This window comes from Lepidochelys olivacea, assembly GCF_965140295.1.
Source record: "Lepidochelys olivacea isolate rLepOli2 genome assembly, chromosome: 14".
NCBI classification, from domain to species: domain Eukaryota; kingdom Metazoa; phylum Chordata; order Testudines; family Cheloniidae; genus Lepidochelys; species Lepidochelys olivacea.
Genome location: NC_140424.1, coordinates 42,727,239 through 42,749,831, shown reverse-complemented (window position 1 = coordinate 42,749,831; position 22,593 = coordinate 42,727,239). Strand labels below are relative to the sequence as shown.

At 50.8% G+C, this 22,593-nt stretch overlaps 1 protein-coding gene across 3 annotated transcripts; it reads right to left on the bottom strand.

Annotated features, from left to right (window-relative positions):
- Positions 1–700: 700 nt before the first annotated feature.
- LOC311530763 (C-type lectin domain family 2 member D-like) lies at positions 701–21,474 on the bottom strand. Of its 3 annotated transcripts, XM_084647642.1 has the most exons (8): positions 21,345–21,474; positions 9,733–9,777; positions 9,528–9,621; positions 8,069–8,264; positions 6,205–6,321; positions 4,413–4,600; positions 3,353–3,456; positions 701–2,751 (listed from the first exon to the last, which is right to left on the bottom strand). In XM_084647642.1, exons 4-8 carry the CDS (start codon positions 8,166–8,168, stop codon positions 2,601–2,603), a joined length of 660 nt encoding a protein of 219 aa, XP_084503768.1. In that variant the 5' UTR covers positions 8,169–8,264; positions 9,528–9,621; positions 9,733–9,777; positions 21,345–21,474; the 3' UTR covers positions 701–2,600. The 3 variants fall into 3 exon arrangements, with proteins under 3 accessions (XP_084503768.1, XP_084503769.1, XP_084503770.1); XM_084647643.1 differs by lacking the exon at positions 9,528–9,621; XM_084647644.1 differs by lacking the exons at positions 9,528–9,621; positions 9,733–9,777; positions 21,345–21,474 and adding an exon at positions 9,015–9,521.
- Between the last annotated feature and the right edge of the window lie 1,119 nt (positions 21,475–22,593).

Here is a 22,593-nt window from a genome sequence, read left to right as displayed (position 1 = left end):
AGGGGGGGGAAAAAAAAAGCGAAACTAACAGAACTAAAGAGCAACATCAGATGACCTGTCTCACAAGGACCCTCCAAAAGCCATCTGACCTACCACTCCACATTCATCGGTAACCGAAGGGACCTGGCTCTCTGCTGCATTTGTCTCTGGGACCTGAGCACCAGAGATCTGTACAACTCCCAGGGCTAGGTCCCTGGGAGCTGGGCTTCTTCTCCACTTCTGGTAGACTTCACAGGCGCAGCAGGGCTGGGGCCACCTGTGCCCAGATCCGTTCTTTAACCCTTTATTGTCTACTGCAGGGTTCATACACCTCATCACAATGCCATAATAAAACAGGACACCTGTAAGTTTGTTGGAATACATGTAAAGAAGGGAAGAAATGGACCATGGATGAGACTCAGGAGAACTAGGATCTAGTCCTGGCTCAGCCAGACTTCCTGGGTGACTTTGGACAGGGCTCTTAGTTGCCCAATTCTGCAAAGGACATTTTTTATTATATATGTCTATAAGGGCTATTTAAGCAATTTTAAAAATTGCTATTAACCACATGACAGAAAAATCAATCACGCTCAATTGCAGTTTTAATTGCACAGTTAAGCAATAAAATACCATTTAACCAAAATATTTACGTTTCTTCTACATTTTCAAATATATTGATTTCAATTACAACACAGAATACCAAGTATACAGTGTTGACTTTATTTTTTTATTACAAGTATTTGAACTGTAAACAAGTAACTATTTCAATTCACCTCATACAAGTACTGTAGTGCAATCTCTTAATCTTAAAAGTGAAACTTAAAAATGTAGTTTTATTTTTGAGTGCAGTTACGTTAAAAAAAATGCTCTAAAGCCTTAGAGCAGTGTTTCTCAAACTTTTTTTTGCAATCGAGCTCTGGGGCTGGGGCTTCCTCAGGGCCCAGGTTGGCATCGGGGTGCTCTATGGCTTGGAGAAGCTAGGAACATTACGCTGGTGGCCGCTGTGACAGTACTAGGTGTTTAGGATGACTAGCTCAATGCCATATATTCACTGACTCAATGAATTCTCTTCCTTTGAGATTTTGGATTCCAATACATTTCTGAACAAGTTACTGGACATTTTATCAGTGCCACACACATGAAAAGTGTTATATGAATGGAGGTAGGAACCTGATTCATGAAACATTTGGCTGTAAAAATTTCACTGTAAAATTCACATGAAAGTGGAATGAACCTGACACTACGTAATGAGGGATATTCCCTCTCATTCTGCTTCTCTGTTGCCAGAGGCGAAAGTAAGCCGGTAAGTGAACTGGTAAGAGCTGGTACACAGCTGAGTGCACTGGCAGGGGGCAGCTTCCCTGGGGCCCAGGGCTCCTGGCAGTGGGTGGAGCCCCTGGCCCTTTAAATCGCTGCCGGAGCCCCGGGGCTCCCAGCCGTTGCTACTGCCGCCGGAGCACTGGGGCTGGAGTGAGCACCAACTCCATCAGGAGTGCTTGGAGTCTGATCTCACAAAGTCCTAGGTTTAAAGGACTTGCAGATTTGACACTTACGTGCCCTTCACTGAGGCACCCGAAACAGCTACTATGCAGATTGCTCATGGGCATGGGCTGTTTGCAGCAATTGCAGGGCTTAAAGCCTGGGAACCAGGGCATGCCCCATCCCCTGGCTAAGTCCCCGATGGGACTAACGAAAACTCACTCAACTACTAACTATGTACACTAACTTTACAAGAAGTCAAGAAGTCTAAGCAATGCTAGTAAGAGCAGTGAATGTTCCATGCACTGTCACAGACAGCAAGAAGGAACTGGGGGTGGGGGGAGCTGGCAGTGACCCTTATACCATGCCATACGGGTGCCACTCCAGAGGGCAGCAGATCCACTCCCCTACAAATATTGCTCTGAAAAAGCTTCCAGCACTGGTGCATGTGGCAAGCACACACAGCTAATGTGGAATGGACTTCAAAGAAGAACTCATTCTTCCGCTCTACTCTGCGCCGATACGGCCTCAACTGGAGTTGTGTGTCCAGTTCTGGGTGCCACATTTCAGGAAAGATGTGGACAAATTGGAGAAAGTCCAGAGAAAAGCAACAAAAGTGATTAAGGGTCTAGAAAACTTGAAAAAATTGGGTTTGTTTAGTCTGGAGAAAAGACTGAGGGGGGACATAACAGTTCTCAAGTACATAGAATGTTTTTACAAGGAGGAGGGTGAAAAATTGTTCTTCACTTCTGATGATAGTACCAGAAGCAATGGGCTTAAATTGCAGCAAGGGAGGTTTAACATCCAACTTGCCAGGGTAGTTAAGCACTGGAACAAATTGCTTAGGGAGATTGTGGAATCTCCATCATTAATAGATTCTTTTAAAAACAAGTTAGACAAACACCTGCCAGGAATGGCCTAGCTAATACAAAGTCCTACCTTAGTGCAGGGGATTGGACAACTTGCCAAGGTCCCTTCCAGCCCTAACTTTATGATTGATTCTTCTTGGGCAAAAGGGAAAATGCCATAACAAAGGAATCCTTCCTTAGACTCTCCCTGAGGAGACTGGTTCTTTCTTCATCTTTGGATGGTGGAAGATTTGACCCCTAATAAAGCTTTTCCAGGTCTGGTTCCTATGAGTCTCAAACTTGTGATTCCATATCATGTCCCTTCCACATTGTATGGGCATCAGATCTGCTACAGATCCAGGATCTCCCTGTGCCACACCTCGAGCTGCTGATCCCGTTGTCTTCAATCAGATATGCACAGTGGCCTCCTCCACTTATGGGAAATCTGCAACACAGACAGCAGGGGCTGGAGTCAGGGAGCGGCTGGGCATTTCCCATCAGTTACACACTGTGCAGGGCAGCAGAGGGAGCAGCTGCACGTACAGACATCTGCCCCATTTCAGACTCCTCCCTGGCAGAATAGGGAAAATAGAGTGTAGGAAATTAGCAGGTAGTGGAGGGCCAGGAGATGAGTGGGGCTGAAAGAGAGCTGGGGTAGCAGCCTTCCCTGTGCTCACAACTTCACTGTATTGTAAACCCCTGGGGGCGACCACTGTTCAGCCCCAAAGGGGAGAGATTCCACAGGTCACTCTGACACGCACAGCGTGGCACCTCTCAGAAAGTTGTGCTGTGTTTGTACACTGCCGAGCACAGTGGGGCACTAGGCTACACCTAAGCGCTAAAGTAATACAAATAATGACAACACTGCACTGGGCCTCAAACGCTGCTGGAATACTGGTTTTAGTCCAGGAAAACCAAATACCTGTAAGAACCCAGACACATTCCCACACCCCCAAAACAACCTTGGTTAAATATATTCCTCTTTTGGCAGCACGGCAGACACCTGTGATCTAACACTGAGAATATCACTAGAGGGAAGGACTCACCGCTGGTCGAATTCGGTGCCATTGGGCCATCTCCAGGGCTGGCCTGGCTCCCTCTGGAGGCCAATCCAACGGCCAAAGAAACCCTTAAAGCCCAGCAGGAAATGCTTAAAATAAGACAAACCAGATTATATTTAGACCCCTGGCTCTGGCACTCGCCTGCCCCTGTGGCTCTGTGTGGCCCCTGCTCACACATTCAGGTTTGGATGGGCCACCTGTAGTTTGCCTGCTGAGAGCCCCAGGTCTGACGACACAAGAACAAGCTGCAGTCTAAAGAGCCAGCTGTGCGTCAAAAAAGAGAACTCCCCTCCCCCGGCCCCACTCTAGGATTGGAAGGGGGTGGAGGAGGACCATCTGGGGAGCAGCTGGCAGCTCTACTCCTCTAACAGCAGCCTCAGCCAGGGAACCAATCGCTGGCTGAAAATCCCAGTTTGTTGGACGTCCCATTAGACTGGGACCTGCTCAGCTGGGAACATGTGCAGGAGCTGGAGGTAAAGACTGCCTCTGAGCAGCCCCCATCTATCTCCATCCCCAGATCCATGTTTACATGGACAGAGCTACCTCTGCCATTCTACAGTTTAGAAGCTGGAACCTCTGCCTTCCTTGCAAGGTGTCTTCCCAGCAGCTTCGCACGTAGTGCCACCCTCCGTCCCCCTCAGCCAAACCAGGTGGCAGCTGCTCTGAGGAAGGGCAGAGCTCACTCCCTATAGAGCCCAAGTGCTTCCCCCAGCAGACACACGGAGCCCCCACCCCATGGAGTCAGTGGCTGTGGCGAGCTGCAGAGGCAGGTTCCCCACAGGCCAGGAGCGGAGCGGACTGGGCTGGCCCAGCCCTACAGAGGGGGATCCCTCCTGCCTGGGGCTCTGGGAAAAGAGGGGGGCTGGAGTGAGTGATCCCTGACTGTGAGCCCAGTTCTAGACAGGGCTTGGATTTGGCCACCAGAAACACTCAGGTTTCCCAGCAGGAGAGGCAACAGGGCAGTTTCTGAAACTCCTGGGGCTGAGCCCAATTCCAGCCCTGCCAAGCCCAGTCTGTTGGGATAAAGCATCTGCCACTCTCTCACCTTTTCCTGGTCACCATCAATCCCAGTCAGGGAGGCGTTGAGTGCAGAGCAATGGCTCTGGCTATTGTTCCAGTTCTCTTCAGTCTCGGAGAAATAATAGCATTTCCCTTGGTACCCGATCCAGCTGTCCGGGCAGCAGGGCACCGCAGGTGGGACTGGAGCAGCCAGAGGTGGTTTGGATTTTTCCACTGACAGACAGGTAAGTAACACAGGGTCAGAGACTGTGTCCCCTACCCCCAGCCTGACTCTGTATCTGAGTGAATAAGGGGAGAGGATCCCTCCGATCCAGGCTGCAAGCTCCTTACACCCCTGACCGCTGTACTGAGGGAGGAAATCAACCATTTGAAACAAGAGATGGGCAACTGACCCCCTCTTCTTTAGTGACTCAGTTTCTGGGGGTCAAATTCACAGAAAGTGCAGCTGACAAGCAAGCCAGAGCAGAGTACAGTAGCACCAGATTCACCATAAAGACAGAGCAGGGAGGGGGAGTGTTACCTGATGGCTGGCACAGACAAATATTGACACCAAATAAAGATATAGTTCAATATGATTGTGTGGGATGCTGGGTCTACTAACTCAGGGACGTCCTGCTACTGCAGCTGGCTGCCTCCCCTCCCCAGGCTCTTTGCTTTAGAGATGCATCTGGGGATGAAGATGGGTTTAGACTCACATCAGGGAACAAACCCTGACTGCACTAATCTGTGCAAGGAACAGGCTCCCAGAGAATCAGACACTGGAGACCCAGCCCAACAGAGATGTGTTTTATGGTGTCTGTACCAGTAAGAATTCCAGGGATGTTCCCTGCCCAGGGTAAAGGATGGTGGGGGCTAGCACAGCTCGGAGCAGCTTATCCTGTGCAGAGGATTAGGAGCCAAGTAAATGAGTTTGAGACGAGTGCTGTAATTCTCAGGGACATAAAATGGCCACAAGGTGGCACCAGAACCCCCAAAATGGAAATGCCTGTGAGGTTAAGACAGTGGTCCCCAAAATGTTGGGGGGGGGGGTGCACAGTGAGCCCAGGTCACAGGGAGGGAGCGCCACCCAGCTCCACTCTGCCTCCAATTCTGCTCCAGCCCCTGCCCCAGCTGCCTGGACACGTAAAGTCCAGTTACCTCCAGTAACCTGCTTCCACCAAAGGGAGGCAGGAAGAGCAGCAGCAGCAGCCGGAGCCTGGAAGAGCACTCAAAGGCTCCACAGAGAAAGACAGACAGCTCCCTAGTCCTGCCCTGAGCATGGCTCTGCCTCCCCCCTCCTGCCCCAGTCACCCCCAGCCTCAGCTGTCAGAGAGCATGGGCTGGGTAAGGGGGGGAACGGGGGGGGATGCACGACTGAAAAAGTTTTGGGACCACTGGGTTAAGAGCGGTCAGTGCCAAAGTCACCCTTTACAGAGACAGTTCAGCTGGGGATTTCCCCAGCACCCTCAAGCCAGCGAGTCTGGTCACATGCTCCTAGGGAATTTCAATGGGCACCAACTCCCACAGCCACCTTTTGGAAACCCCACCCCTGCCTTCTTCCCCCAGTGCAGCAGCGGGGACAGGGTCACACGAACTCCTTGGAAAACCTCCTGAAGTTTAACCCTTTCAGGGAAGGAGCAGCAGTGGGGCCAGCCATGACTAACACCAAGGATACATCTGAAGGGCCAGAGCAGTTGGCGAATACAGAGGTACACAATGGTGTTTAACAGGTAAGTCAGGACAAACCATTCTAGACCCGCTGGATTCACTTGTTAATACCTTCCCTGCCCCCCCACAGAAACAATCCAGGGGAAGCAGAGACTGGCTGATGCAATTACCTGCTAAAAGTACTACTAGAGTAAGGATGATGACCAACATAAAAACTGTGACTGCAGCTACGATGGCAGCTGGGACTCCACGGGAAACGCGTTTCCTGAACTTGTTAGACCCAGGACCTGAAAGAGACAAAGCCATGAGTGCTTCTGGGGAGCAGACTCATTAACTGTATCCATGCCTGGGCCACTGTGGAGCAAATCTCTACTGTGATTCCCAGGGTGCTGCCCTTCCCACTCTGGGGACAGACATTAATTACAGCCCCCAGTCAGAGGGCTAAACACAATGATAACTCGCCCGGACCCAAATGACCCCACACTTGCCAACCACCTCATAGTTCAATGGTATCTTCTAGTCCTAGGACCCATTTGACTGTTGAATTTCTCCCACTGCTCCTGCACAGACTGCTACCCAGACTGGCTCTTGGCCCAGCTGACCAGAGTAAAGGGATGGGAACATATCTCACACTCACCTTTTTTCTATCCCCTACTGGGGAAAGAGGACCAAAACACACCAAAAATCCAACCTTTCCCACATACTCAGGGCTCATCTACACTTACAATTCTGCAGCTGTGCCGCTCTAGCATTTCAATGATGAGACTAGCTATGCCAAAGGGAGGACTTCTTCCCTTGGAGTAGGTACTTCGCCTCCCTGAGAGGAGAATTCTCCCATCAAGCTAGCTACAGCTTGTCTACCTAGTGTGGTCTATCCTGGTGGATTTAACTGCATCATTCAAGGCTGGATTTTTCATACTCCTGAGCAAAGTAAATATACCAACCTAATTTCCTTGTGTAGACCAGGCCACAGGCACTGTGCCTGCCAACTCCAGCTGCCCCCAACCCCCTGGATTAAGTCAGGCAGCCTGAAACGACTCAGAGGGTTGGACCACAACTCCCTGCCCCTCCCTTACGGGAAACTCGTGCAAAAAAAAAAAAAAAAAACACACACACACACACACACACACCCCTACTGGTGTCAGTTCCACCTGAAGACATTCCCAGCACCCACGTAGTCTGAGAAACAAGGGGTTCAGTTTATCTGTTTGCTGCTACAATACAATCAGGTTCACAGAATTGAACAGAAAAGCCACTGAGTGATCCTGGGGAAAACCATCCTGGGACAGACTCACTGGGTTTTCTAAGGCTCCTTCTCTAGAGCTAAGTGCAGTTACATGAGGGAAAGTAGCAAAAGTGTCAGATGTACAACAGGAACCCCTGTCCGTCCCCCAGGAGCCTCTGTGCTGAGAGTCTGAAGCAACCCCCAGATCCCCAGACTAAAGACTGGCCTCTCTGGCTCTGCTTTAGGGTTTACACAGGGGGTCTGATCTCTCAGACTCCCTACAATCCTTGACTCTCCTTGTCTGAAGAAGGAAGTTTCCTTTGAAATCTTGATTCTCAGGACAAAGAGGGGATTTCAATAAGCATCAATGAAACACCGAAAGAGTGTTACTTAGGGAAATGACCCCTGGCTGCCCCCACGGGAGATGAAGCTCCCAGCTCCAGCATGTGTGACATTTGGAGGTCTCATCATCCCCATCCCCCTCTTCCTGCATGTCAGCCTTAGCAAAGAGCTTTTCCCCAGAGCTCAGGACCACATCTCCCAGGCACAGCAGCTGCACCTGCAAATATGCAGGAACAGACAGCGTTAACTGCCACCGCCAGACAATAGCTCATTCTCATGCACACCCAAGGCCCTGCCTCCATGCGACTGTTTCGGGTGTGTGCTTCTCACACATTTCACACAGAGAGGGCATGCAAAAGTGAATTGGACCAGAGGGAAATAGGGGCCAGGATTTCAGAGGGGTAACAACCCCCACCCACTGCAAGACCTCTGGCTACATGCAGGTACACGAAGTACAAGCTGGGTACCTGTTCTGCTGAAGGTCACTAGGCCCTCAGTGATACTGGGTCCAGCTCCAGTTTGTCCTTCTCGGGTAGTTCCTTCCTGGCACCGTGCTCCTCCTGGCATGTCCCCAGTTGGCTGCTGTCCCTCCCAGGCTTCAAGCTGGTTCTTGGCTGCTTCACTATGCGAGGGTCTGCTCACTGTTGGTCCCCTTGTCTGGAACTATAGACACACTCTGTCAGTCTCCCCACTCCCCTGGAAAAGCCAGTATTTCCTCTGCCTCCATACAAGTTTTGCAGGGGCCATGCTCTCTAAACCCCAAAGGGAGTTTCATCTAAAAATCAAGTGGCCAGATTTTCAGAGGGAGTTGCTAGGTCCTGAGCACTTTTAAAGAACATGGCCAATAGTGTGAATGTGTATGTTAGAAAGGCAGATAAAGAATTACGTGTAACCACACAGCATAATCTTTGTTTTTATTATGAAACTAGAAGTTCACGGAGATTTTTCGTACACCAAAATAGATGCCAGGTATCAGTTTTACTTTCTCATTTAGGCCCTATTCATGCAACCACATGTGCTTAACGTAATTCAGGTGAGTAAATTTAAGTATATGTGTAACGGTTTTCAGAATCATGGGGCCTTGATTTTCAAATTTCAAACAAGTCAACTGATCTGTGTTAGCAAAAAGAAAAGGAGTACTTGTGGCACCTTAGAGACTAACCAATTTATTTGAGCATGAGCTTTCGTGAGCTACAGCTCACTTCATCGGTGAGCTGTAGCTCACGAAAGCTCATGCTCAAATAAATTGGTTAGTCTCTAAGGTGCCACAAGTACTCCTTTTCTTTTTGCTAATACAGACTAACACGGCTGTTACTCTGAAACCTGATCTGTGTTAGTAACCACAAGTTAAGCTGTCAGCCCTGAAACTTCAGCTTGCACAAAACCCAGCAGCACACCTCCTCAGCATCATACCTGTCCTCTATTCACTACCTGGGCAACCCAGAGGACATCACATCATGGTCAAGATTGAGTCCTCTTCAAGGTGTGTAACAGCCAGGGCCCAGGACACCCAAGAGCAGAGCTGAGATCTCTCTTCAGGCACAATGAAACTTCCTACTTGAAAGGAAAGGAAGGCTGTACAGGAGACAGAACCTTCTTGGGGTTTGGTTCAAGGCAGTGGAAAAGAGCACCAAGGGATCTAAGAACCATTACCCACACTGTCTGGCCCAAGAGCAGGGTTTTTACCCCAAAAAGGAAGATCTGTGAGAGACTCCATGAAGATCAGTAGGGACTTTGCTGTTGCTTTTACATTGAAGGTGCTCAGATACTACGGTGATGGGCAGCCACACGAAATCCTATGACAGAACCACCAATGACAGATGCTAGTTCCACCGCTTAATAGTGCTCATACCAGAGAGAGGGTGTGGTATGATAACCTGAGTATTATCTAGATCATCCATGGACCATCTAGACCAAGCCTCTCACCTGACTGACTGTTTCTGTGATTTATGATCCCTCCCTATCAGATAGGCTAATAATCATTTGTTGGGATGAGTAATGAGGTGTTCTCTGAGATAATCTGAGGAGAGAAAGCAGAATGATTTTTTAGAGGGTCAATGATATAATAGACAAATCAAGATGGATTAAGATTTCTGTTTGAGCAAAAGGAGAGCCACTGGATAATACTTACCTGATCAGCAAGTCCTCAGTCTGTCTGTACACCTAAGGGATGTTCCTGCAAAGGAAGTAACAAAGTTATTAAGCAAAGTTCCTGAGAATCAATTCAAGTAGTCCACAATAGATCTGAAGATGCTTTCCAAAGCAAGGTGAGGATGCTTACATCCATTTCAGAGGCTGAAATTAAGGAAGAGGCAATAATTAGAGCCCTGAAAATATCTGCTTGATATCCCCAGACCATGTTTGTGGATCACAGATGGATGTGGATACAAATTTCATATCTGCGCAGGGCTCTAGCAATAAGCAACACCAGCTGTGTTCACATAATCAATCAGTACCAACCCTAGGAATAGAACCCAGCATCCTGACTCAGTCCTCCATTTTAACCATTATACAACTTTTTCCCCAGGCTGGGTTTCAAATATGTGCTCTGACCACTAGACCCCACTCTCCCACATCTGGGAAGAGAACTCAGGAGTCCTGGAGACCATCCTTCTTTCAGATGAAAAGAAAAAAGAAAAAAATCAGTATCTCCTCCCCAGCAACATACAAGCCAGCTGCTACTTTAGTAGAAGTCAGGTTGTTTCCTCTCCGGTCCCGATGGGCACTTCATCTGGGGAAGAGTGAGAAACATCGTTCCTTCCTATTTTATCTTCCCCATACACCCCCTAAGGGAAATTAAATTTCAAAGGGATTCCCTCCTCGCCTGAAAAGTAAATGCAGTGAAAAGAGGGGGATGTGTAGGGAAGTTTTTGCCACTAATAAGAAACACGGCAGATGCCGGGCTCAAGATCCTCGCATCACACTTCCACAGGACAAGACATCCATTCCTCTCCCAAAGTTTAGTTTTCAGAGTAACAGCCGTGTCAGTCTGTATTTGCAAAAAGAAAAGGAGTACTTGTGGCACCTTAGAGACTAACCAATTTATTTGAGCATAAGCTTTCGTGAGCTACAGCTCACTTCATCGGATGCATACTGTGGAAAGTGTAGATCTTTTTATACACACAAAGCATGAAAAAATACCTCCCCCCACCCCACTCTCCTGATTATCTTCTTGATTATCACATTGTAAGGAGAGTGGTCACTTTAGATAAGCTATTACCAACAGGAGAGTGGGTTTGGGGCGGGGGAGGGGAGAGAAAACCTGGATTTGTGCTGGAAATGGCCCAACTTGATTATCATACACATTGTATGGAGAGTGATCACCTTAGATAAGCTATTACCAGCAGGAGAGTGGGGTGGGAGGAGGTATTTTTTCATGCTTTGTGTGTATAAAAAGATCTTCTACACTTTCCACAGTATGCATCCGATGAAGTGAGCTGTAGCTCACGAAAGTTTATGCTCAAATAAATTGGTTAGTCTCTAAGGTGCCACAAGTCCTCCTTTTCTTTTTCCAAAGTTTAGTGTACACAGAATGGTTTCTTCCCACCATAACACTGCAACTCTGTTCCAATTCGGATACCCTTGTCAAACTTTAAGCCTATGTTCGAAAGTGAAGCAAGGCTTCAGAAAAGGCTTCAGCTGTCCCCTCCCCCCAGGTAAGCAAACCAAGAAACATTGCAACAATTTTCTGTAACTGTCTGCTGAAGTATCAAATGACAACGCACCCGCCCAATCACAGCAATGTCAGCGCTTTCATCTAGGAGGAAATCGTCTGAGCCCTGGTCTACACTACAAAGTTGTCAGTATACATGCGTCACTCCAGGGTGTGGAAAATGCACACCCCTGAGGGATGCAGTTATACAGACAGATCTCCCCGTGTAGACAGCACTATGAAGCCCTCCCTAGGACATAGCTACCACCTCTTGGGGCGGTGGAATATCTACACCCATGGGAGAAGCTCTCCTGTTGGCATAGGTAGTGTCTTCACTAAGCGCTGCAGCTGTCCTGCTGCAGCTCTAAGTGCAGTCAAGCAGAGTCACCTCTAGCTTTCAGGAAATCAGAGAATGCGCAAGGTGCTGTCACTTTGAATGGAGGACCTTGAGGTCCTTGTCCAATGTTGAGCTGATGATCTCCTCCAAATAATCCACATCTTACACATCTGCGTGGCATGCCATAAAGCACACCACTTTCAGTTCAACCTGATGCACTAAAACAGCAGTAGTAAACATGCTGGGAGCCACACTAACCCCAAAGTCAGTCAAGCACATTGAGAAGAAATGAAACAGAATTTTTCTTCTGCTTCTCAGTCTTCATATGCTGCACCAGATCTGCATGGTGGGCATAAAGGGCATGTTTACAGAATTTGCAGCCATCCAGACCAGCATCCCCTACCACAGGCACAATCCATTGTTTTAGGCCCCTCTCTTCCCACCATTACTTGCACTCTCTTTTCCCATACTTGACCCATTTGCTTAAAGGTGGTGTGGATTTTGAACTAGAACCCATGCTTTTACTAAACGTAACAACAGTCAGAACCTACACAGCTTGCACAGCACTCCAGGACAGTAATAAACTCCCCAGAATTAGTCAATTTCTGTACCTTTTTTCTATGACAAATTGCAAACTCAGACCTAGGCCAGCAGTTCTCAGACTGTAGGTCGGGACCCCAAAGTGGGTCACGATCCTATTTTAATGGGGCCATCAGGGCTGTCTTAGATTTGCTGGGGCCCAAAGCCAAAGCCAGAGGGTTCAGCCCTGCGTGTTGGGACTCAGGTTACAGGCCCCCTGCCTGGGGCTGAAGCCCTTGGGCTTCAGCTTTGCACCACCCGCCTGCCCTGCACAGTGCAATGGGGCTTGGGCAGGCTCAGGCTTCGATTCCACGAGGCCTAGGCCGGTGTAATTTAGGTCACTAAAGAGGATGGCTTATTCACTCTCCTGAGCAACATAACTTACCAGCAGGACAGTGGGGTGGGAGGAGGTATTGTTTCATATTCTCGGTGTGTATATAAAGTCTGCTGCAGTTTCCACAGTATGCATCCGATGAAGTGAGCTGTAGCTCACGAAAGCTCATGCTCAAATAAATTGGTTAGTCTCTAAGGGGCCACAAGTCCTCCATAACTCACATTGATCTAAGCTGTGGTGTATACATAGCCTCAGACTTCAAGGCCAGAAGGAAGCATCATTATGCTCTAGGCAGACCTGCACTCTGTAGGCCGCTTGAACCTCACCCATCCAACTCCTATAAGAGACCCCTAACCTCTGGGCCAGTAATTCACCAAGGCAGCAGAACCATTAGCCAACTTCCCTACCATTCAATGCCAGCACTAAACGTGTTTGACACAGTAACCGTATCGTGTGCGAAAGGAACCATTTACTGTGAGCGCCTGCAGACCCCCCCCGCCCCCAAACCAACTCTGCATCCCACCTCCCCCTCACAGCAGGCCCGGCCACCCACACACAGCAGAGCCAGCGCTAGGGGTAATCAAATATACTCGCCAAACAAACAGGCCCGTTCCCCGGGAGGGACGATACAGTCCGTTCAGGAGCCACGCCCGGGCACTAGGAACAGCAGCATGATGGTGAACCAACCACCCCGACCGACCGACCCGCACGGCCCCTCCAGCCGCTTCAGTGCGATCATCCCCCCCGCCCCCCCGCCGCCGGCCAACCGCATCGATGTGTCCCAGGCGGGCCACCGTCCCCGTCCAACCGGCGGCCTCAACCGACCCCGCGAACTGTTGGGCGCCCGACTCCCCCTCCCCCAACACGAATCACGTTCTTTGCAACTGACCGGGCCCAGTCCGGGCCCAGCCTCCGCCTCACCTGAGCGAAGAGCTGTGGAGTAGGGCTGTGGGCGCGCAATCCAGGTCCGCCCCTAGAGCGAGGTGGGCTCTGTCAGGAAAACCAAACCCGAGCCGAGCCGAGCAGCACCAAGCACCGGCCACCAGCCCCTCTCCGCCGGCAGTAGTGAGGGGCAGGGGAAAGATAGAAACCAGTGCTTTGCGCTGAATTCAAATAGCCTGGCAGGACCAAGGACCAATCCCTTTCGCCCCTCCACAAACGACCAATCAGGTGCCGCCATTTGTTTTTGAAAAACGCGCAGCGGCCCATTGAGCGTCGCGCGAGGGCGACCGTATTGGAAAAACCGTCACATGATTCAGACGGGGGCTTAACTACGTCATCTCAGGGCGTGGTCAAAGAGGAAGCGGGAACCGGGCAAAGCCGCGGGGGGGCCTGTCATTGGGTGGAAGACCCTAGCGGGAGCCGCTGATTGGATAGGACAATTGCCGCGAGTCGAGTGAAGCCACGCCCCCTTTCCCCTGGGTCCAGCAGCCACGTGAGGAACCCGAAAGTGAAAGGAAAGAATGAGGCAGCGGTCAGCCAGCGGCCGTTGGAAACGTTTTTTAAAGCTGCTTGGGCGACTGGGAGCCAATCACGTTCTCCGACGGCGGGAAATTAAAAAAAACAAAAATCCCAGTCCCCTCCCCCCGCAAAAAGCCCCCAAACAAGCAACAGGCTACATAAGGAAATGACTAGGCAATTACATACGCAAAGATGCCAACATAGGCTTGCTGGGAGCGGCTTTGGCAGCCTTCTCCCCTGCCCACAGGTCGGGGCGAGGCACCACAGTGGAGTGAAGAGCACTGTTCCCTCCAAGCGGTGCGCATGTGCGCTCGCACGCAGATCCTAAACCCCCCACACAAAAATTTGCACAGAAGCAATTTTTTGCGCACACGGCCTGTCAAAACTTAGAGGGAACACAGGTGAAGAGACACTGGCCTAAGGAACCCCAGGGGAGGGATTGCGGGAGAAAGGCCCTTCCATTGGGAGATACCGTGGAATAACTATAACATGTATGACTATTATAATTTTTGGAGGGGGCGTATGTAAAATATTTTACTGAATCAAGTCTCCTTAGCAGCTCAATACTTCATATCAGCGGTGGGAAGCAGGTGCTGACAGGTACCGTCCTGGGAGGGCAGTGGTTTCAGCAGACGTTACTGAGCATGCTGTTTAAGACTCCAGTCCCCCGGAATAGTATAACTACATCTCTCAGGGGCTCATATTTTTCTGGGAAATCAAACAAACTGAAAAAACCCCAGGCTCTATTAAACATTTTCTAATTTGTTTTTTGAAGCTTTGGGCATCTCTACGGTTACAGTGCCGTAGCACTTAGTGCAGGGCCGGATTAACCTTTTGTGGGCCCGGCGCCAAACATATTTTTGGGCCCCTATAGGGGCAATGGACCATGGCGTGGGGGAGGGGAAATCGATCCCCAGAGTGAGGAGCCTACCAGGGGCAATGGCATGGCAGGGGCTGCCCCGCTCTGCCCAGCCCAGTGCAAGGGCACTATTTACAAACTGGCAGTTGCCAGATGCACAATGGTCCGCCCCATGCTGCGCCACACATCCTCTAACACCAGAACACCCCCCCACACAAATTCCCTAGAGCCAGAGCCCCCCCAGACCTGCTGTGTCCAGCGCATCCCCCAGACCCTGCCACAAATGCAGTGCCCTGCATACCAGCACCCCTGCCCAACACCCACCTGCCCAGCACCCCACACAGAACCCCCACTCCCTAGTGCCCCAACACACAGATCTTCCCCACCCCCCTCACAGCCCAGCACCCTCCCAGACCCCTAAGAGACCCCCTCCCCCACGTCCTGCCTCCCTGCAGCACTCACCAGCCCTGCTGGGAGGCGACCGTCTACCAGGCTGAGCTGGCAGCGTAGCCAGGGTTAGTCCCAGGGCCGGGAATTGCCCCGGCCTCTTGGGTGTGGTGTGATCAGCCAGGCCAGCATCTGCCCCGGCTGGGCTCCCTCAGGACCCACTTGCCCGGAGGGACTCAGCCAATCCCCCCACACTGCCCCCCCCGCCCAAAAAAAAGAAAAAAAAAAACTGACTGAGCCTGGCCAGGCTTCTGCACCAGTCCTGGGTGGCTCAGCTCCAGGGCGACAGGCAGGGCCCCACAGGTGGCGGGAAGCAGAGACTGCCCAGAGCCGGAGGTGCACTGGGGTCTGGCCAGGAGGCAGAGAGAAGCTGGAGGGTGAGGCCAGGGGGTGGAGAGGAGCCCACAGCCGACTGGCAGGCAGGCCGAGAGGAGGAAGTGGTGGGCGAGGTGGGGGGAGCCAGCGGGCTGGTGGGGTCTCAGGGTACAGTGCAAGCAGAGCAGGTCGGGGCCCCTTCTGAGCATGGGCCCGGCTCCATGGAACCACTGGCGCCATTGTAAACTCGGCACTGACTTAGTGAGGATGATACCTACACCAATGGGAGATTTCCATATCAATTGGTAGTGTAGACCAGTGACACTCAGACTGTGGCTCTTAAGCAACAAGTGGCTGTTTATAATGTGTCTCCTGGGGCTCTTTGCAGCACATGATATTAAAACACTGTGTCATTTAATGGTTAACCAATCTAAGTTAATAACCAATCAGGATGCTTTTACTATGTTATTAACCAACTAAGTTATCAACTTGCACTAAAATATTACCTTGTTTGCTGTGAGAATAATACGTTATACATATATAAACTAAATATTTCCTCATCATACTGTTTAAGTATGAATAGTACTATAGTAAATGAAACAATGGATTCACACGACTGTGGCTCTTTTGGGGTAATGCTGATCTCTAATTTGCTCCTGAACCACTGAGGTCCGAGTATCACTGGTTGTGATACAAGAGGTTTTTTGGTTCTTTTACTGCTTTAATCCTATGTAATGACTAGCAGCAGCACCCAGGACAGAAGCATATGAATGCATCTGCCTGCAAGGAAAAACCTCGGAGAGGTTTAAATTGCCGAAAAAGGCAGTTACCTTTTCCATAACTGGTGTTCTTTGAGATGTGTTGCTCGTGTCCATTCCACAATACGCGTGTGTGCTCGCCACGTGCACGGTGCCGGAAGTTTTTCCCTTAGCAGTTATCGTAGGGTAGCGACCCCTGGAGTGGCCCTCTATGGCGCGGTGTAAGGGGCATTGCGGCTCCCCCCACCCTCAGTTCCTTCTTGCCAGACAACTCTGACAGAGGGGAAGGAGGGCGGGATGTGGAATGGACATGAGCAACACATCTCGAAGAAAAAACGGTTACTCACCCTTTTTGTAAGTGTTGTTCTTCGAGATGTTTTGCTCATATCGATTCCAGTTCGGTATGTGCGTATGCTGCATGCACGGCTGTCTGAAACTTTTCCCTAGCAGCTACCCGTTGGGCCGGCTGTGGAGCCCCCTGGAATGGTGCTGATATGGTGCTCTATATATGACCCTGCCAAACCAGCGCCCCCTTCAGTTCCTTCTTGCCAGCTACTCCAACAGAGGGGAAGGTGGGAGGGAATGGAATAGATATGAGCAACACACCTCAAAGAACAAGAGTTACAAAAAGGGTGAGTAACCTTTTTTTCTTCTTCGAGTGCTTGCTCATATCAATTCCAGTTAGGTGACTTCCAACCCTTACCGCGGAGGCGGGGCCGGAGTCAAGGTATTGCAGATCCAAGAACCGCTCTGCCAAAGGCTGCATCGCCCCGAGGTTGGTGGACGATGGCGTAGTGTGATGTAAAGGTGTGCACTGAAGACCACATGAAAGCCCTGCAGATCTCCTGAACAGGTGTGTGGGCCAGGAAGGCTGTCGACGAGGCTTGCGCCCTCGTGGAGTGAGCTGTAATGGCAGGCGGAGGAACCTTCGCCAAGTCATAACAAGCGTGAATACACACCGTGATCCAGGATGAGATCCGCTGGGAAGAGACTGGCAAACCTTTCATCCATTCTGCAAAAGTGATGAGTTTTGCCTGGTTCAACCACGGATCCTCCAGGCCATGAGGTGGAGCGACTGAAGGTCCGGGTGAAGAAGGCAGCCGTGATTCTTCGAGATGCGGTCAGGAATGAGAGGTAGGCATACCGGGGACTAAACTGAAAAGTCCATGAGGGTGGGGTACCAGCACTGGCGAGGCCAAGCCGGAGCCACCAGTATGACATCCGCCCTGTCCCTGCGGACCTTGAGAAGTACCTTGTGGACAAGTGAAAATGGTGGAAAGGCATATAGTAGTTGACCAGACCATGGAATCAGAAACGCATCTGCGATTGAGCCTGGGCTGTGACCCCAGAAGGAGCAGAAGGTTGGACACTTCATGGTAAACAGGTCAATCTGGGGAAAACCCCAACCGCGGAAGATTGAGTAGATGATGTCTGGACGAATCGACCACTCGTGCGTAAGGAACCATCTGCTCAGGCTGTCCGCCAGCATGTTCTGAATGCCTGGCAGGTATGAAGCTTGGAGAAGGATGGAGTGGGCTAGACAAAATTCCCACAGTAGGAGGGCTTCCTGACAGAGAAGAGACGATCAGGCTCCGCCTTGCCTGTCTATATAAAACATGACCGTGGTATTGTCTGTGAGCACCGTTACACAGTGACCCTGCAAGCGGGGCAGAAACGCTTGGCACACAAGGCGGACCGCCCTGAGCTCCTTGATGTTGATATGCAGAACCAGTTCCTCTACTTGCCATAAGCCTTGAGTTCTCAGGCTTTCAAGATGCACTCCCCAACCCAGCACAGACACATCCATTACCAGAATCAAGGTGGGTTGGGGAGGGTGGAAAGGAACCCCGGCGCTCACCATGCGGGGGTCGAGCCACCATCGTAGGGAATTGAGGGTATGCTTTGGAATGGTCAGCACCATGTCCAGACTGTCGCGGCCCGGGCGATACACGGACGCGAGCCACGCTTGTAGAGGCCTCAGTCGCAATCCGACATGCTGCACCACATAGGTGCAGACACCATATGTCCCAGCAGCCTGAGGCACTGCCTTGCTGTGGTGGTGGGAAAAGTTCAAAGGCTGCCGATTATCTGTGAGAGGGCTAGATGCCACGCCTCTGGGAAGAAAGCTCTCGCTTGATTGGCATCGAGGACTGCCCCAATGAAATCTATTCTTTGAGTTGGGGTGAGGACGGATTTGCTGATGTTGAGAATGATGCCTAAGCGTTCAAATGTGTCAGCTGAGATCAGGGCCCCGTTGTGCCGGGCACTGCCCAGACACACAGCAAGAGACAGTCCCTGCCCCAGCTGAGATCAGGGTCCCATTGGGCTGGGCGCTACATGGACACACAGGGGATACATCCACATTGGAGCTGGAAGATATAACTTCCAGCTTGAGGAGACATACACACTCTTGAGCACTAAAAATAGAGATTGTAGCCATGGCGGTGGGAGGGGCTGGCTGCCCCGAGTGCAGTCCCAGCCAAAACCCTAGATCGGTACTTGAATTGTTTGGTCCTTCCTACTGCCACAGCTACACTCTATTTTAGCACGGCAGCTCAATCACAACGAGCGTGGGTATGTCTGCTCCAGCCAGAAATTACACCTTCCAGCTCCAGTGCAAACACACCCAGGGTGAGACAGCCCCTGCCCTGCAGAGCTCATGGTCTAACCAAGCAAACTGTCCCCATTCCACAAGTAGAGAAACGGAGGCACAGCCTTACATTTTAGGCTTTGGCAACTGATGATTTTAAGCATGTGTGTGGGGAAAGATACAGGCATTTGCATTCCAAGGCCTTTTCCCTGTGGTTTCAGACAAAGAGAAAAAAAATGTTTCGAGATACAAGAGAATTAAATTGCCTAGAGCTACTGCTGCAGTTTTTGATAAAACAGCTCCTCAGCCTTTGACCTTTAGTGACAAACCAGAATTTGTACCTTTCCTATTAGACAAAAAACATTTGGATCCCAGGACACAGAACTGGGAGGGAGAATTTCACAGTGATTTTATCGCAGTGCAGAGATCCATTGCACAGGGTCAGGAAGGACCCGCCACAAACACAATATAAACACAATAGTCTGGTCAGTGACACAAAATAAAGTGAGAGGTTGGAGTCTTTTGCAACCATACACAAGGGGCAGCTCTTTAGATCTAGTTAACAACTAAATGTTAGCAAGGTGGGAAAAGCCTGAGGGAAAAGAGGAGGTGGGGGCAACCCAAGTAGAGAAAATGGACAAATCCCCCCCCACACACACACACTCTCTGAACGTTCCAGATTTTATTTTGCTACAGAGAACCGAGCACCAAACAGGCTTGATCCAAACTAGCGAAAGGACTCAACTGACTTTAGATCTGGTTCTGCGAAGTGCATTTTGAGAATTGTTGAGCATCCAAGATTCCAGTTCAAGCTAAAGGAAGTGAATACCACTGAAAAAAAATCTAGACCTAGGTGCATAAGTTCCTGGGCCTTTGAGTATAAGATACATACGGAGCCCCAAAGCCGCAGGTTTGTGGAACCCCGCATTGGCTGCTCTCACTGGGGCAGAACTTGATTCTTTGTTACTTCAGTTAGAATTTTATTTTTGTTAACAAAAAAATATAAAGGTTTTTACAGAGCACAAAACAGTATCTCCGAGATGTCGTTTTCTGTATGTTCTTATTGCTCTAGGCAGGCTATGGGTACAATTTCCAGATGAACGCACGCACACACACACCCCAGGCCTGGTCTACACTTAATCCTTATCCCAGCAGAGCTCTGTAGGTTAGGTGTGACACCCCCACCCCCCAGCACAGAGCTCTGGGGGTCAGGGGTGTGACCCCACATCCCAGCACAAAGCTGTGTTGCCAAGCCCCTTGTCAGGGTTCCCTCCCCACTCTGAACTCTGGGGTACAGATGTGGGGACCCGCATGAAAGACCCCTAAGATTATATTCTACCATCTTAGGTTAAAAACTTCCCTAAGGCAAAAATTCCCTTCCTTGACCTTGGACAGTATTGCTGCCACCATCAAGTTATTTGAACGAAAATTCAGGGAAGGGTCACTTGGAGCCCTGTCCCCCCAAAATATCCCCCCAAGTTCCTTCACCGCCTTTCCTGGGGAGGCTTGTGAAGAATATACCAACCAACTGCCTTTAATGTAAGTACAAACCAGACCCTTTATCTTTAGGACACTAAAATCAATCAGGTTCCTAAAGGAGGAACTTTATTTAAAGAAAAAGTAAAAAAATCACACCTGCAAAATCAGGATGGGATTTTATGCTACCCTTAGCTGTATGTTTATGACACCTCCCCATGTGCCCATAGTCAATCCACAGAACAGGGCATGTGTGGACTGGGCCCCCACCTCCTGGTTCCCCATGCCCCACCCCCTTTGTGTGTGTAGCCGTGTCTGACCCTTGAACCTCAGGGACTCACTAGCCAAGCCCAGCTCCATTCCCCGGGGTCAGGCGGTGACCCCGCTGTCCTGGCCAGACCCTGCAGTTACCAGTGGTGACGGAATCCCCCTTCACTTCCTGTCCTAAACTGCTGTGCAGTGCGGCTATGAAATACCTACTGCGCTGCACCCCAGATATAGCTGCATTTCTACACCTGTATAAACAGCCCCCTGCCCCAACCCAGAGGTGGCTGCATATCAGTCCAAGGGGAGGGATCCCTGCATAAACAGCCCCCCCCTGCCCAACCCCAGAGGTGGCTGCATATGAGCACGGGGTGCGGGATCCCTGCATAAACAGCAAACGCACCCTACCCCAGAGGTGGCTGCATGGCAGCGAGTGGTGTCCAGCCTCCCCTGGCCTCTCCAGAGACCCTTTCCCAGGCTGGACGAAGCTCTTGGGCTCCTTGACCCACGTCCTCAGCAGAGCCCCCTCCTCCCCCCAGCAGCAGGAGCGAGCAGAGAGCAAAGCGGGCAGCGCGTGGCAGCCGGCGCCACCCTGCCCCGACACGCGCCCTGAGCGGCCGGGCCCCGGCCACCGCCGCGCGCCGGGGACCCCCGCGCGGGGAGCGTCTTACCTGGCGCCGCAGCCGCGCGGGACAAGAACAAATCAAAGGCCAGTTCCCGCGCTCGCGCTCGCGCTCGGCCCAACCGCTCCACTAGCCATTGACAGGGCAAGGAAAAGCTCGCGAGACACCCAGTCAGCCAACCACAAGGGGACTCGCCATACTCCTCCTGGATTGGACAAGGCACCCATCTCTGTGGCTGAGAATGAATGGGGCCGGGGAGGGGCATCTGTGATGACACTGGTCTGATTAGCATAAAGCGCGCCAAATCCCTTAAAGGGGACAGAGCCTTTAGCTCAGGGTTTCTCAGGGCACATTTTTTGGTGGCCTCACCAACCCTTGCTCTTGGCCGTTCTCACACTTTTTTTTTTTTTGACAAAATACTCAGTTTTAAGAAAAACAAATAAATATGCACATGCACCCCTCCAAATCATTGTCATTTACTTATGGCTAGCCAGTAAGTCTGTTGTAAAAAGTGATATTAACAAACATACAAGTATCACTTTTCACAGCAGATTTACTCAGCCTGAGCAAGCCTGGAGACAAATTAAGCCCTGGATGGGGGGTCGGGGTGGGCAATAGAGGCCAGGGGCGATGGAGCTGGTGGGGGCGGGGGAGATAGTGGTCTGAAGCCCCGTCGCCAGAGCCCAAAGCCCCATGGCCAGGGGACTGGGAAAAGGAGCCTGAAGATGGGCAGCCGGAGCCTGCCGCCCAGGACCGGTGCAAGGATATTTTGCGCCCTAGGCGAAACTTCCACCTTGTGCCCCCCCCCCCTGCACATCGGTTCATTGAGGGGCAAATCCCAACAAGCCTTTATAGCTCTAACTGCACCTGTTACCTCTTGATTATTAAAAAGATATTTCTTAATGATCAGTAATGAATACAATCGTACAATACAAGGGCAGAGGGGATATTTTTATTATTGGGTTATACAGTGATGAGCTGCCAAAATCTTAACAACTGGTTCTCTATAAAAAGTTCTGATTTAAGGGATGTGCCCTAGTATGTATTTTTTGTACCAACAGGGTTACCATACATCCGTATTTTCCCAGGAAGAATTTTTAAAATTTAAAAATTTCTCCTGGACAGCAATTTAAGAACCAAAAAGCCTGACCTGGGCTGCGGGGGTGGCTGGAGACAGGGGCTGGCTGCGGGCAGGGCAGGGGGTGCAGCAGGTGCTGGTGTGGGCAGGGCAGGGGGTGGCTGGAGACGGGCTGGCTGCAGGCAGAGCAGGGGGTGTGGCTGGGGCTGGCTGCAGGCA